General features: G+C 41.6%; 1 protein-coding gene across 1 annotated transcript in view; it reads right to left on the bottom strand.

Moving 5' to 3' along the window:
- Window positions 1-16169, bottom strand: part of ACVR1C (activin A receptor type 1C) — a 595098-nt gene that overhangs the window by 272762 nt on the left and 306167 nt on the right. Inside the window, exon 3 of the mRNA XM_085646221.1 lies at window positions 12568-12798. Coding sequence (XP_085502347.1) covers window positions 12568-12798 — 231 coding nt within the window. The remainder of the gene's footprint in view (window positions 1-12567; window positions 12799-16169) is intronic.

The following is a 16169-nucleotide window of genomic DNA, read 5'->3' as shown; positions in this document are numbered from 1 at the left end:
AGAGATTGAGGATTCCTAGCGGTAGCAGCGGTCCTACGGTGCTCTGACTGCCAAAGTCGTAATACGGCGATTGCCACACCGCCAATGTGGGTTTGACCACCAAACTCATAATCAGGCCCATAGTTTACAAAAATGTTCTCATTTATACTTTTTATAGTTTTATCCCACATTGGTCCAGAAACCAGTCTCGGTCCTGAGGATAACCCATCATAAGGGGAATTTGAAACACATTGACCTTGTTGCACAAGGGAGTTGGTGATAATTCATAACCACACACAGGCAATCCTAAAAGGAACTTCGGAGGCCATGCTCTTTCTAAATAAAATGGTGATACAACCCTTCAAATTGCCATAAAATAATAAGTTCTCATTTTGGGGAATAGACTAGAATAGAACAACTCCATCTATTTTTTTAATTGATGACAGGTATAACGAAATTTTATGTAATGTATTGTGTTTTGGTATTAGTTTTATGCATGATTTATGTCCCTTGGTACTGTAAGTATGTGGGCATAAAACATTGTCAAAAGTGTGGTGTTGTTGTCCAAAGAAAAAGGAAATTGTACATGTTTATTGTTTGAATAACAAAAGGTTTATGGAAATAACTATGAGGCCAAGAAAATTAAAAATGTGAGCATTGTCAAAAACTTTGTGAACAAAATAATTATCAACAAGGGCATTCATTGTTGTATGATTTATAAGTGGCCCAACCTAGCAAGTAAATTGGTCCAACTCTCCAATTCAGCACTTTTAGAAAGTGGACATTTCTTTGTACTTACTGCTCTTTGTGCCTGACAGCCTATCTCCAATACATATCTGGGTTCGGTGACAGCTACACTTTGTACATTCCCCCTAAACAGACACAACCACAGGAAGGTGAGGCAGATCTGCATTCTGAGCACTCATCAGCATTCATCTGCATTCTGATGGGTCTTTCTGGGCAGGGAGGAATGGAAGGGTCTGACACTTACACTTCAATAGGTAGTCCACATACAAATCACTGATTCCCCCTCAACATGTAGCCTGGGAGACAGTACTGGGTTGAAAGGGATACTTGTGCACCTCAGAACATTGCTTTGGAGTCACCCCCTACATCAAAGGCACTTTTGGGCATAAGTACTGGGTTTCTGACACCCTAAAATCAGACACTTCTGGAGCTTGAACTGAACCTCTGTCAGAAGGACTGCTTTGCTGCTTAAAGGACTCAACTGGACTGCTTTTCTGGAAGGACTGCTTTTCTGCTTGTTACCATGCTGCCTGCGCCTGCATTGCTGAAGGAGAATTGGACTCTGCCTTCTCTCCAAGTGATCTCCAAGGGCTTGCTGGCTTGCCTCCTGTTTTCTCAAGTCTCAGGTACACAAAAAACTTTGTGCAATCCTGCTGGTGCTGCTGGACTCTGCCTTCTGTGAGTCCTACCCTTGCCTGAGTTCTGGGCCTCAGAAGTGGGTTTTTCAGCTGTTTTCTACAAAACTGATGCATCATCACCACTGCACCAGTTGGAACCGATGCATCACCTTCATCGCCGCTGCTGTTCGACGACAGCAGATGCACTCCCTGCATGGCCCGATGATGATGCTCTGGAAAAGATCAATGCATCCAGCCCTCAGCAGTCATTGATGCTTTGCTCCATCCAAGGTACTTTCTTGGTGGGTCCTGCATCGGTCCTGTAGTTGCCTTGCCCTGAACTTTGGATTTTCACCGGTCCCTAGCAACCTCAAGTAACCTTTTGACTGCTAGTGACTTCTAAGCACTGTTTTGGATTTAATCTTTAAAAATTCATATCTCGACTTCTACTGATTGGGTTTTTGTCATTTTGGTCTTGCTTTTCCCAGATAAATATTCTCTATTTTATTTTTCTAAACCTGTGTGGAGTCTTTTTGTGGTGTATTAATTGTGTCACTGTGTGTGTGTTGCACAAATACTTTACACATTTCCTCTTTAAATAAGCCTGACTGCTCTGTGCCAAACTACCAGAGGGTGAGCACAGGTTATCTTTTAGTGTGTATCTAGCTTACCCTGACTAGAGTGGGGGTTCCTGTCTGGCCTATCTGCATACCTCAGCCAATCAGGAATCACATTTCTAATAGTAATCTTGCCACAACAGAAATATACTATTGCCCTCATCCCTGCCCTTCAGTAGGCATCAAAGTCTGGATGAACAATTAACGTGTGAATTTAGTGAACTATTTAATTCATCTGTCAAACATGTAATTGTCCTTAAATCATCTAGTGAGTCAGTGATCAGATCTGTAAGAGACACTCAAATTGGCAGATATCAGTAAACAACTATTAACTCCCTCAGGATGAGAACTTCCAGTGCTTAATTTGTAATAAGCATAAGTGCCAGGGCCCTTGCCAGGAGGCCACCGCAGCTAGAACCACCCATTACCACTGCCAGTGCTGGCAGTGGCAGTACCGCAACAACTAAATATCACACTCCTAGAAGTGCGACAGTTCAGACTATTCTAGGCCCCCGAAGCTATAAAAATGGCTTGGTTAGGAGGTTTTAGTGGTTTTTAATGTATATTGAATTGAATAACAAAAAAAAATGTTGTTCTGCTCATTTCTAAATTACACAAACAGTGCCACCATGTGACAGCTCTCGTACCTGCCAGTGATGAAAACGTGTTCACTTTAACAAGTTGTCAGTAAATCTTCTAGGTGCTTGACGGCCGAAATTGGAAAGCTGTCCTATGATGGTTCACATGCCATTAGCCTCGCAGAAGCATATATCGACCTGATTTCCAAAGCAATTTGTGCATGTAAGTCTGGCAAAAAGATTTTTTTAGAAATGCACAATTTCTTTTATAATTAATTCCATACACTGATGCACCCCCACACAATAGGTATCAGTAGTGGAAGCGTGTTAGAAATTGGTTATTTGTTAAGGGAGGCAAGAAACATGTAACAAACAGAATTCCTGTCAGGGTGAACCACAAAAGTCAGCAAATAAACCCATGATTAGCCCTCTGGTAGTTGGTACAAAGATGTCAGGCTTACCTAACAGGCAGTGTGTAAAGTATGTATGTAACACTCAACCAGTAATAAAGTGAAAACACAACACAAGAAGAATCCCAAACCAATTACAAAAAATGAATATTTGAATACATAAAACGACACCAAAATGACACAAATCCAATCAGTAGAACAGCGTTATTATTTTTAAAGTTTCAGGGTAAAATAGTGAGCCACTCGCGGGTATTTGGTCATGCTGGACTGAGTCAAAGCCACAAGTTCAGGCTGAGCATGATGGACCATGGGTCAGGAACGGGGATCAGGTTCGTCCCGGTGAAGAGTTTACCTTCTCACAGTCCCATTACATGTGAGGAGCCTCAGCCGGAGCTTTGCATTGGCAGGAACCAGAAGAAGATCTTTGTCAGAGTGAAGACCAGATTGCAGCTGGAGCTTCACATTGTCAGGAAACGCCAGTGGTTGCTGTTGGTGAGAAGGGCAGGTCACCATTTTAACTTTCTGCTGGCAGAAAATGCACTGGTCATTGCTGACTCAAAGAGTCCACTTGCAGTTGTGTAGAGTCCAAAACATCAGTATTTTCACCTATAGTTCAGTCTTGGCAGTCTTGAAGTAGGAGTGCACTCTAATGCCAGCCACCGGTCCAGGACCTAGTATGGAACCGCTTGAGGAGCAGGACTCACTCCAACATAGGACAGTAGCAAGGCTAAGGCAGGTCCAGTTGGGGCTGGACAGCTTGGAGTTGCAGAGAAGGCATCTGGAAGCTTGCTGTGTCCCTGTAGCTCAAACAGAAGGTCAGCCAGCTGATCTTTGGAGTCACTTCTGGGTATCCTGTGTTCAAGGAAAGAAGGTCCAGTCTTCCTTCTTCAGACAGCAGAGCAGTGTTTCTTCTGAAATTTCCCACAGGTACAGGAGATTCTAAGTTGCCACTTTTATAACCTGTGGCAGTTTGTTTGTGGTTGTCTCTCTCTTTGTCTACCCCTAAACTGATTCTGGTTAGTAATGCCCCATCCCCTGGGATTTGCTCCAAACTGTCTAGGGTAACAAATGGCAGGCACATCCATGAATCCCTATCGTCCACGCGCACAACACCGGGATACAGCGGACGGACATTGGCTGCTACAGCACCCATCGCAGCACTTATCAGGGCTTATTGGCCCTATTTCCTTGTACCCCATTTGGGTGTCATTCTTGCAGCACATATTCACCTTTGATTAGAAAGACAATGGTTAATAATGCTTGCGATGTACAAGTCAGAATATTACCGAAGTATATTACTGTGGTTTCATTCTGAAACGGTACCATGATGCTTCTGCTTGGCTGAACTTCGTGAGTGTTTACACTTACCCTGCAGAAGTCCATCTAATGGACAAAACGCACTGGCTGTCTTCACTGCAAATATGTGAAATTGTTTCAAATTCAAACCCCCCCCCCAAAAATGCACATCCCTGTTCTTGCTTTTGGTTTATTGCTGTTGTCCATCTCTGCACTTTATACAAGTCCAGGTATCAGCCACCGCCCTGCCAAACTCTACTGCAGACCACCTGCTGGATTACAAGTTGTAATCTGAGCGGGCAGTCCTGTAGCAGGTGGCCCATGGCGCTGCCTTTCAAAAGCGAGCCTTAGAAAGGCAGCGCTGTGGAACCACCACAGCGCATTCCAGCATGGCATGGACTGTAAAGTCCATGCCATGAGGGAACTGGGGTGCAGAAAGACAGGGGGCAAACCATGTGCCCCCTCCATGCACTCTGTGCACCGAGGCACCAGGGGGCCCTGTAGGTCCCCTTAGTTCCTTACCGCCAACCTTTTAATGACGGGCTCACCGCCTTGGAAAGGAGGACAGTGATGAAACTCATCATATGCTTGGCGGTGCAGCAGCTACAACACCAGCATTTTGGCATCAGACTAGTGCAAAACCGCCAGAGATTGCGGATTCCTAGCGGTAGCAGCAGTCCTACAGTGCTCTGACTGCCAAAGTCATAATACGGCGATTGCCACACTGCCAATGTGGGTTTGACCACCAAACTCATAATCAGGCCCATAGTTTACAAAAATGTTCTCATTTATTCTTTTTATAGTTTTATCCCACAGGGGTCCAGAAACCAGTCTCGGTCCTGAGGATAACCCATAATAAGGGGAATTTGAAACACATTGACCTTGTTGCACAAGGGAGTTGGTGATAATTCATAACCAGACACTGGCAATCCTAAAAGGAACTTCAGATGCCATACTCTTTCTAAATAAAATGGTGGTACAACCCTTCAAATTGCCATAAAATGAGAAGTTCTCATTTTGGGGGATAGACTAGAATAGAACAACTCCATCTAATTTTTGAATTGATGACTGGTATAACGAAATTTTATTTAATGTATTGTGTTTTGATAATAATTTTATGCATGATTTATGTCCCTTGGTACTGTAAGTATGTGGGCATAAAACATTGTCAAAAGTGTGGTGTTCTCCAAAGAAAAAGGAAATTGTACATGTTTATTGTTTGAATAACAAAAGGTTTATGGAAATAACTATGAGGCCAAGAAAATTAAAAACGTGAGCATTGTCAAAACCTTTGTGAACAAAATAATTATCAACAAGGGAATTTATTATTGTATGATTTATAAGTGGCCCAACCTAGCAAGTAAATTGGTCCAACTCTCCAATTCAGCACTTTTAGAAAGTGGACATTTCTTTGTACTTACTGCTCTTTGTGCCTGACAGCCTATCTCCAATACATATCTGGGTTCGGTGACAGCTACACTTTGTACATTCCCCCTAAACAGACACAACCACAGGAAGGTGAGGCAGATCTGCATTCTGAGCACTCATCAGCATTCATCTGTATTCTGATGGGTCTTCCTGGGCAGGGAGGAATGGAAGGGTCTGACACTTACACTTCAATAGGTAGTCCACATACAAAGCACTGATTCCCCCTCAACATGCAGCCTGGAAGACAGTACTGGGTTGAAAGGGATCCTTGTGCACCTCAGAGCGTTGCTTTGGAGTCACCCCCTACATCAAAGGCACTTTTGGGCATAAGTACTGGGTTTCTGACCCCCTAAAATCAGAAACTTCTGGAGCTTGAACTGAACCTCTGTCAGAAGGACTGCTGTGCTGCTTAAAGGAATCAACTTGACTGCTTTTCTGGAAGGACTGCTTTTCTGCTTGTTACCATGCTGCCTGCGCCTGCATTGCTGAAGGAGAATTGGACTCTGCCTTCTCTCCAAGTGATCTCCAAGGGCTTGCTGGCTTGCCTCCTGTTTTCTCAAGTCTCAGGTACACAAAAAACGTTGTGCAATCCTGCTGGTGCTGCTGGACTCTGCCTTCTGTGAGTCCTACCCTTGCCTGAGTTCTGGGCCTCAGAAGTGGGTTTTTCAGCTGTTTTCTACAAAACTGATGCATCATCACCACTGCACCAGTTGGAACCGATGCATCACGTTCATCGCCGCTGCTGTTCGACGACAGCAGATGCACTCCCTGCATGGCCTGATGACGATGCTCTGGAAAAGATCAATGCATCCAGCCCTCAGCAGTCATTGATGCTTTGCTCCATCCAAGGTACTTTCTTGGTGGGTCCTGCATGGGTCCTTTAGTTGCTTTGCCCTGAACTTTGGATTTTCACCGGTCCCTAGCAACCTCAAGTAACCTTTTGACTGCTAGTGACTTCTAAGCACTGTTTTGGATTTAATCTTTAAAAATATATATCTCGACTTCTACTGATTGGGTTTTTGTCATTTTGGTCTTGCTTTTCTCAGATAAATATTCTCTATTTTATTTTTCTAAACCTGTGTGGAGTCTTTTTGTGGTGTATTAATTGTGTCACTGTGTGTGTGTGTTGCACAAATACTTTACACATTTCCTCTTTAAATAAGCCTGACTGCTCTGTGCCAAACTACCAGAGGGTGAGCACAGGTTATCTTTTAGTGTGTATCTAGCTTACCCTGACTAGAGTGGGGGTTCCTGTCTGGCCTAGCTGCATACCTCAGCCAATCAGGAATCACATTTCTAATAGTAATTTTGCCACAACAGAAATATACTATTGCCCTCATCCCAGCCCTTCAGTAGGCATCAAAGTCTGGATGAACAATTAACTTGTGACTTTAGTGAACTATTTAATTCATCTGTCAAACATGTAATTGTCCTTAAATCATCTAGTGAGTCAGTGATCAGATCTGTAAGAGACACTCAAATTGGCAGATATCAGTAAACAACTATCAACTCCCTCAGGATGAGAACTTCCAGTGCTTAATTTGTAATAAGCATAAGTGCCAGGGCCCTTGCTAGGAGGCCACCGCAGCTAGAATCACCCATTACCACTGCCAGTGCTGGCAGTGGCAGTACCGCAACAACTAAATATCACACTCCTAGAAGTGCGACAGTTCAGACTATTCTAGGCCCCCGAAGCTATAAAAATGGCTTGGTTAGGAGGTGTTAGTTGTTTTTAATTTAGATTGAATTGAATAACAAAAAAAACTGTTGTTCTGCTCATTTCTAAATTACACAAACAGTGCCACCATGTGACAGCTCTCGTACCTGCCAGTGATGAAAACGTGTTCACTTTAACAAGTTGTCAGTAAATCTTCTAGGTGCTTGACGGCCGAAATTGGAAAGCTGTCCTATGATGGTTCACATGCCTTTAGCCTTGCAGAAGCATATATCGACCTGATTTACAAAGCAATTTGTGCATGTAAGTCTGGCAAAAAGATTGTTTTAGAAATGCACAATTTCTTTTATAATTAATTCCATACACTGATGCACCCCCACACAATAGGTATCAGTAGTGGAAGCGTGTTAGAAATTGGTTATTTGTTAAGGGAGTCAAGAAACAGGTAACAAACAGAATTCCTGTCAGGGTGAACCACAAAAGTCAGCAAATAAACCCATGATTAGCCCTCTGGTAGTTTGGTACAAAGATGTCAGGCTTACCTAACAGGCAATGTGTAAAGTATGTATGTAACACTCAAGCAGTAATAAAGTGTAAACACAACACAAGAAGAATCCCAAACCAATTTAAAAAAATGAATATTTGAATACATAAAACGACACCAAAATGACACAAATCCAATTAGTAGAACAGCGTTATTATTTTTAAAGTTTCAGGGTAAAATAGTGTGCCACTCGCGGGTATTTGGTCATGCTGGACTGAGTCAAAGCCACAAGTTCAGGCTGAGCATGATGGACCATGGGTCAAGAAAGGGGACCAGGTTCGTCCCGGTGAAGAGTTTACTTCTCACAGTCCCATTACATGTGAGGAGCCTCAGTCGGAGCTTTGCATTGGCAGGAACCAGAAGAAGATCTTTGTCAGAGTGAAGACCAGATTGCAGCTGGAGCTTCACATTGGCAGGAAACGCCAGTGGTTGCTGTTGGTGAGAAGGGAAGGTCACCATTTTAACTTTCTGCTGGCAGAAAATGCACTGGTCATTGCTGACTCAAAGAGTCCACTTGCAGTTGTGTAGAGTCCAAAACATCTGTATTTTCACCTATAGTTCAGTCTTGGCAGTCTTGAAGTAGAAGGAGTGCACTCTAATGCCAGCCATTGGTCCAGGACCTAGTATGGAACCGCTTGAGGAGCAGGACTCACTCCAACATACGACAGTAGCAAGGCTAAGGCAGGTCCAGTTGGGGCTGTACAGCTTGGAGATGCAGAGAAGGCATCTGGAAGCTTTCTGTGTCCCTGTAGCTCAAACAGAAGGTCAGCCAGCTGATCTTTGGAGGCACTTCTGGGGATCCTGGGTTCAAGGAAAGAAGGTCCAGTCTTCCTTCTTCAGACAGCAGAGCAGTGTTTCTTCTGAATTTTCCACAGGTACAGGAGATTCTAAGATGCCACTTTTATAACCTGTGGCAGTTTGTTTGTGGTTGTCTCTCTCTTTGTCTACCCCTAAACTGATTCTGGTTAGTAATGCCCCATCCCCTGGGATTTGCTCCAAACTGTCTAGGGTAACAAATGGCAGGCACATCCATGAATCCCTTTCGTCCACGCGCACAACACCGGGATACAGCGGACCGACATTGGCTGTTACAGAACCCATCGCAGCACTTATCAGGGCTTATTGGCCCTATTTCCTTATAACTATCATTATGACCCCATTTGGGTATCATTCTTGCAGCACATATTCACCTTTGATTAGAACGACAATGGTTAATAATGCTTGCGATGTACAAGTCAGAATATTACCGAAGTATATTACTGTGGTTTCATTCTGAAACGGTACCATGATGCTTCTGCTTGGCTGAACTTCGTGTGTATTTACACTTGCCCTGCAGAAGTCCATCTAATGGACAAAACGCACTGGCTGTCTTCACTGCAAACATGTGAAATTTTTTCAAATTCAAAACCAAATAAAAAAATTAAAAAAACATCCCTGTTCTTGCTTTTGGTTTATTGCTGTTGTCCATCTCTGCACTTTATACAAGTCCATGTATCAGTTGCATTTGCCAGTAACAGTGCAGGCAGCTTCAAAGGTCAGAATGGGGATGGGCACAGCTCTCACGCTACCCATTAAAGCTCAGGAAGGGCTATGTACAGCCCCCAAGGCCATCCTGTCTAGGAGAGGAACACCCTTCCCCGCTGTTTTGTTCTGGAAGTAATACACATCACATCACAGGAGAGCCTTTACAGCAATGTGACCCTGGACACTGGCAGAAAGGCACATTTGGATTTGGCAGAAAAATGACAACTTTCTAAAAGTGGCATTTTCATAATAGTAAGGTAAAATCCTATTTTACCATTAAAGAGGATCATCAAATTACAATTCAAATGAATGAAACAAGTATTTCTCTAACTGTTTCCTAATGGAAGTTATCACTTATAATTTGTAATAAGTATTAGTGTTAGGCTATGGGAGGGGTAGTCTTGCTACAGAGAAAAATTACTTTAGGAAGTTTTCACTGTCATGACATGTAAAACTTAAGTACACAAGTCCTACTTTTTAAATACCATGCAACCTGTCCTATGAGCCTATTAGGGCTCAACTTTGGTGTGACTTAAGTATTAAGAAGGAAGGTAGGCCTGACAAAAGGTTTATTTGCAAGGTCGGAATTTCAGTTTAAAACTGCCCTGCAGGCTGCAGTGGCACGCCTACTGCATTTTTAACAGTGCTACTTTAGTGATTGGCACAATGAGTGCTGCAGTCACTAGTAGGATTCAATTTACAGGCCCTGGATACATGTAGCATCATATATTTGTGTGTATAGGTTGATTAACGGTCACTTTCTGCAGGTGGTATATGTATATTAAACAGTCCAGTGTGAAATTTAAATGACACCAACATAATTGCTGTAATTTCGTGAATTTCTCTTTACGTTTGTTATGTGAAATTCCAAATTTACACCATTACATTACGTCGCATGGATGTATATGTGGATGGATGTGTGTAAATGAACCTGATGTTTCTATGTTTGGAGCTGCTACCCTTGTACACATGCTGAAAAAAAGGACTAGTGACTTTGAAGGGCATGTCTATCACCTGCTAGGCAATGACCCACAAACAATCTGTGTGATGGGGAACAATATTATCAAATTGCATCAAGAATCCTAGTACTACCCAGTGACTGGGGGTTGAGGTATGCGCACTTTGAAGTTAATAGCCAGGAATTGAAGAATCTACAATGAAAATCGTGGTATCTTTAATATGACATTGTGACTTAACCAATCCTGGAGAAGCTCATAATAGAAAGAATAACGGAGAGCTATTTTCCCAAGGCAGCACCAAGACATCTTTGGGTATTCGAGTGCTATACAAAACATAATAACATAACATAAAGTATGCAATTACATTTTGTTAACTATAACATTAATAATGTTTTTAACCTGTTATAATTCATAACACAAGTATTTTTTGCAACATTACTTGGCCTATAGTCTAGTTAAGAGGGTAGAATTGTGGTGTAACACAATACCAAATATACAGCATAGTTAGCTGAATCCTCCAGCAATATGGCAATGGATATGACATACATGTGGCGTGCCGAGCAAGTAGTTTATAAATAAACATACTGAATTAACTGTGATGATATTAAAATGCTTGGGTCGATTCACAAAAGCTATTTTGGAGGACATAAAGTAGTTATCTACTACGTTATCTACTACAAAATAAAATTCTTAAACCTCCAGCAAGAGACATTTGCTTCTGTCGCTAATATCTTTTTCTGTAAGGAAATCTCCACCCTAATAATTAGTAGTAAATGTGGTAGAAACAAGAAGGAGTGGTTGGAAAATATGGACTAATTTCTGTAACGTGTAGGGGTAAGGAAAAATGAATGGGTAATTTAGGGAGTGATGTGTTAATGCATAACACACCCACATAAGAGTAAGGCAACTGCTCTTCACAAAATACATATTTATTTTAAATCTACTATAGTAGTACTATTGACAAAACATGCTGAGCATACTCCAGCCTAGACTTGGAGCAGGTCAAGCACCATACATGGCCAGCTACTGGCACTGCAACACGCTCCCACAGTAATCAATGGAGGTAGGTACTAACATTAACACATAGGGGAATATATAAAATAAATTGAATAAAATAAACCTTTGAGTTAAACTTTATTTAAATAATTTTTAACTGTATTATTATTTTTTAAATAAAACATTTTAAACAGCATTTTTTTAAATATAATAACAGTTTAATAAAATGTATTGCAAAGGAGATTTTTGTTTAAATAAATCATAAAATAACACATAATTTGCATTAAAAATGTTGACGCATTCAATAAAAAGGATAATTTATCTGTTGGGGAGGGGAAACTAACATTTAATTTAACATAACTTAACCCCTTCGATGCGAGTGACGGAGCGGTTCCGTCATGCGCGTCGGTTGCGCTGTGCGCATGACGGAACCACTCCGTCATGGCCCCGCCCGCGCACGGAACCTTCAGCACGGCGTGGTAATCCGCGCCGCGCTGAAGGGGTTAATTAAAAGAAAATTGAATTAAAGAAAATATTAATATCAAGTGTATTAACATGTTAAGTTTAAGTGCAGCATAAAGGAATCTGATAGTCCCAGGTGAAAGAGAGTTAGGGAAATCTGCTTAATGTATTTTTAATTAAAAGCAATAAAGCAAATTAAAATGTTATTTCTTTAAAATGTATTTTCTTTAAATACCCTATTACTTTTTATCAGAAGCTATCCAACCAGTGCCAAAGATCTCCACAAACAGGTTGAAAGTTACTAATAGTGACTTTAAACTATTAAATTCCTCCCTCTAACTTGTGGGTGTGGAGACTCAGAAGTATATTTAGGTGTAAATCTACACAAGGAAATGGTGAATTCTATTTACAATGATAATTCCACATAGGTGTAGGGATAGATCTACATGTGAGGAGGTCTACACATGTAAACTTAGGGCCTGATTTACAACAGTGATGGATATCCCATCCACTGAAATATAAATCCCCAAAAATATAATGGGATTCATATTTCGGTGGATGGGATATCCGTTGCAACGGTGATGGACTAACCCATCCGCCGAGATCTAAATCAGGCCCTGAATCTTCTTCGTGAATAGGGTCCAATGTGTACATTTTTCTAATTGTAGATAAAACTGCATTTTCAAAGTAATTAAAAAAAAAAATTGAATAAAAGATGAATGGAACTCAAATTACCTTTATTGTCAGCAGCTATAAAACCTAAGATATTTTCATGCCTCAGCATTACTGTCTGATAGACTTCAGCCTCGCGAAACCAGGATCTTTCGTCTCTTGAAGAAAAGATTTTGACAGCTACATCTTCACCGCACCATTTTCCATGCCATACTTCACCAAAGCGTCCTTTTCCTACTAGTTTCTGTATAACAATAGTCCTCGCAATTGTTCTTTGTACAAGCAGAGGCAAACCTATAAATGATATCAATATTGAGACATGCAATTGACAGTGGTCAACACCAAAGAAAATAACATCACAATATAAAAAGAAACCAAGCTTTGACAATTCTAATTGGTCTGACTTTTCCAAAAGTGAAAGTGCTTCTTCTTTGGCAAGAAAAATCAACCATTGGATGGATGAATTAGTGCATGAATAAATGGGCAAATAGATAAATATGCGGTTGTATTGATGGGTGGAAAAATGGGTGAATGCATTATTAGATTAAATTGAGCGTTCTTGCCTTGGTAGATGTAGAGAGGTTGCACCAATTATATATTATCAGACCTCAAACAGCATCAGTGATAATGTTTTAAAATGCAAAACGTTGCCAATATCATACTACTCCAAGGATTACAGCTGGGCACCATTGTCCACAGGATGCCCAAATGATGTCCATAGTTACCAAAATTATGCAAGCATTAGATAATAGGTACCACCATTATGTCAGTTCAAGGATTACACATGATTGCGCACCATTGTGAAAAGAATGCTCTGGGTATATCATAATTCACCAATCATATATATCTTGAAATTTAGCTCATGGCTCAGTGATCCTTACTACATGTCAGACTCGTACCATCATTTAATAATCATGAATATATGTTCTAATGTTTACTAAGAAATCGTTAGTGTCATCCTAGATTTGCACCATGATTTACAGGTCTTGTCTGCCTGGCCATATTTGCACCATCACTCATTTATGGTTAGTAGGTACTCGGTTTTGCACAGTTACTCAGTAATCATTAGTGCTTGTTCACAGATTTACAATCACTCGTTACTCACAAGTGCATGCTTGAATTGTCACATCACACAGCAATACTTAGGAAATTATGACTGCAGTACCAGATTTGCAACATAATCATGTTGCTTTAAACCAGTAGTCTCTTGCTTTTTCCCTCAAGAATCACAGCAAGTAGGTGAAGGTTGTACTACACACTGCATACAGATTGCATTTCTCTGACCCACTCTAGAGTCAGAGCTGGAAGTTCACATTGGTCATCTTAAAAATCCTTACCCTTCACCGCGCTCTGCTCTTTGCAGCCAAAAGGCCAACTGAGAACCCCAAGTGAGAAATCATATCAAACAAATAAACTGCTGATTTGTCCTGTAAGTGGAAATCACTTCCTTCTCACTTTGTATATGAGTTGAAAAAGAAGGGATGAAAGTTGAGTAGATGGTGTGAATCACTAGACTGGCTAGTCTATAAAGTACTTTTTCGCAATAAGTAATGATAGCGACTTTTCAAGTGAGGATACAATTCAGCTTTACTGCCCAACTCTATTGCTTTCTCCTGCTCCAGGGCCTGTCCTTGGTCCAGCATTACCTGGATCCTAGGGAAGTGTCACTGCCTATTATGAGCCCCAGAAACTGCAAGGTGTGTCTGTTTTTTAGTGTGACTGAACAGCCTCCTTGGCTGTTGAAAAAGTGTGGGCCACCTTCCTACTAGTTGAGGTCCAGAAAGCGGGAGAGCACACCATACATAGTTAGCTCAGTATAGCGAGTGCAGATGCTGATCATATGCCTGTGTTGAAAATGGGCAGCATTTCATGGTGTGAGAATATCAATGTGGTTAAATTCAGTGTTACTGCAGCCTATGTGCCTCACCCCACAAACATCCTACAGGACTGTCCCCAAAGACAATTTATCACACAGAGTGACAGTAGCATTTCAAGTTGCTGAGACATTGACATGGGTCTTTAATATGAACACTTTAGCAGGTGGGTTGCATGGACCAATGAAATGTTCTCCAAATCTGCCAAGGCATAATCCACCGGTCACCTCGAAACAGTGGATGAGAAGTAAGGAGCCAGGATTTCACTCAAGATTCCACCGAAAACATGTCACCTCATAAGAAGGAGCCCCTCATTATTACTACTTACCCAAGGAGTGCATAGAGCTCTGTTGTAAAGCTTACTAAGACTTCAATGGCTGTCATATCTGCCTAAGCCTAATGCAGCAACTTCTCCTGAATGTGAAAGCCATCTTGAAATACTAATGTCCCCTAGTGAATGACAATCATGAAAAGTTCTCATAAAAGGTTATATATATATTTACATTGTGCTCTTTACATGAAAGGTTATTAGGTACACTAGGTACATTACCATAGCATGGTGGTCAACACATTCAGGACTAGACAATGCATTGAGCCTCTGCAGTTGCTATGATGGCAGCAACAACTGCAAGGGGCTCTGCTCCCAATGCTATGGGACAGAATGTTGCACTTATGTGACCAGAGGGGAAGTGGCAGCCAAGCCATAGTTTTGCCCAAGTTAAATCATTTACCCACATTAGCTGTGATCAATGGCATGTACACATTCTCAGACCAGGACTGGCCTATCCTAATGCAACTTAACACGACTGAAGATACATAAGGATTACAATGGATCGCCTACCTCCAGGTCTAAGACAGAGTCATAATAAGGACTAGACTTGCTATGCATTCTTAGCTTGCCAACACTGTGAAATGCAAGGGCTTTCAATACTTAAGTAGTTTGCACCTGTCGGGGTTTGGCTACAGGGACAGGCCTATGGCAAGGCCATGCATCTGACCTTGTGCAATGTGCAGTGAGGGATGCCCAAATGGCCTGGCCTTTGGCCAAACTCTGTACCCATCCCACCAGTGGGAGCCAAGTAGGGCCCAAGAATGAATAGGGCCTACCTTTTTCATGTTAATATTGGTGGTTCTCAAAATACCCTTTTTTGTTTGTTTTTGAGGGGTTGTGTTTTTAATGATGTTTTAACTTTTTTTAACAACTGTTGAGGCAAACAGCTACTTTTAAATGTTTCGTTTGTTACAGATGGAACTTCCTAAAATGTTCCTCCATCTTTTGCTCATCAATTCTTTTCTTTTCTTCACCACAACATTTATGAGCTTTGCCCTCCATTCAGTAGAGCAAATAGACGTTGAAGTGTAGATTGGTTGCCTCCTCTTCCTGTTCTCAAACCTCTGCAGGAACTCTTTTCCTCACCGAACATGAGAATTCCTTTTCCTGCTCCAACTTTAGGTGTAGGGACATGGTTGATCTACAAAAGGAGTAGTGTCCTCTTGTCACCATGCTAGGTTTTTCATCACATAATTTGGAGGTGACCCTTATTGAATTCAGCTTGTTTCCCTGCCTTACTCCCTCTCCAACTTGACACCCTTCCCTAGGCAGTGGACTTGATCTTCCTACTCCTATGGTGTAGCAGACATAATCTTATTCTAGGTTTTGCCTCACCCTGCGTCCCCTTGCGTGGCGCAAGAGCGACACAAAACCTTTGATAAAAATGCCCAAGGTTCAGCCATCTTTGCTACGCACACTGGGTATGGGGTCTAGCAAGGGAGACCAAGGGCTTGGCTCAC

The sequence above is a fragment of the Triturus cristatus genome, chromosome 3_1 (genome assembly GCF_964204655.1).
Source record: "Triturus cristatus chromosome 3_1, aTriCri1.1, whole genome shotgun sequence".
NCBI classification, from domain to species: domain Eukaryota; kingdom Metazoa; phylum Chordata; class Amphibia; order Caudata; family Salamandridae; genus Triturus; species Triturus cristatus.
The sequence above is the reverse complement of the archived record's forward strand: the minus strand, read 5'-3'. Positions and strand labels throughout refer to the sequence as shown.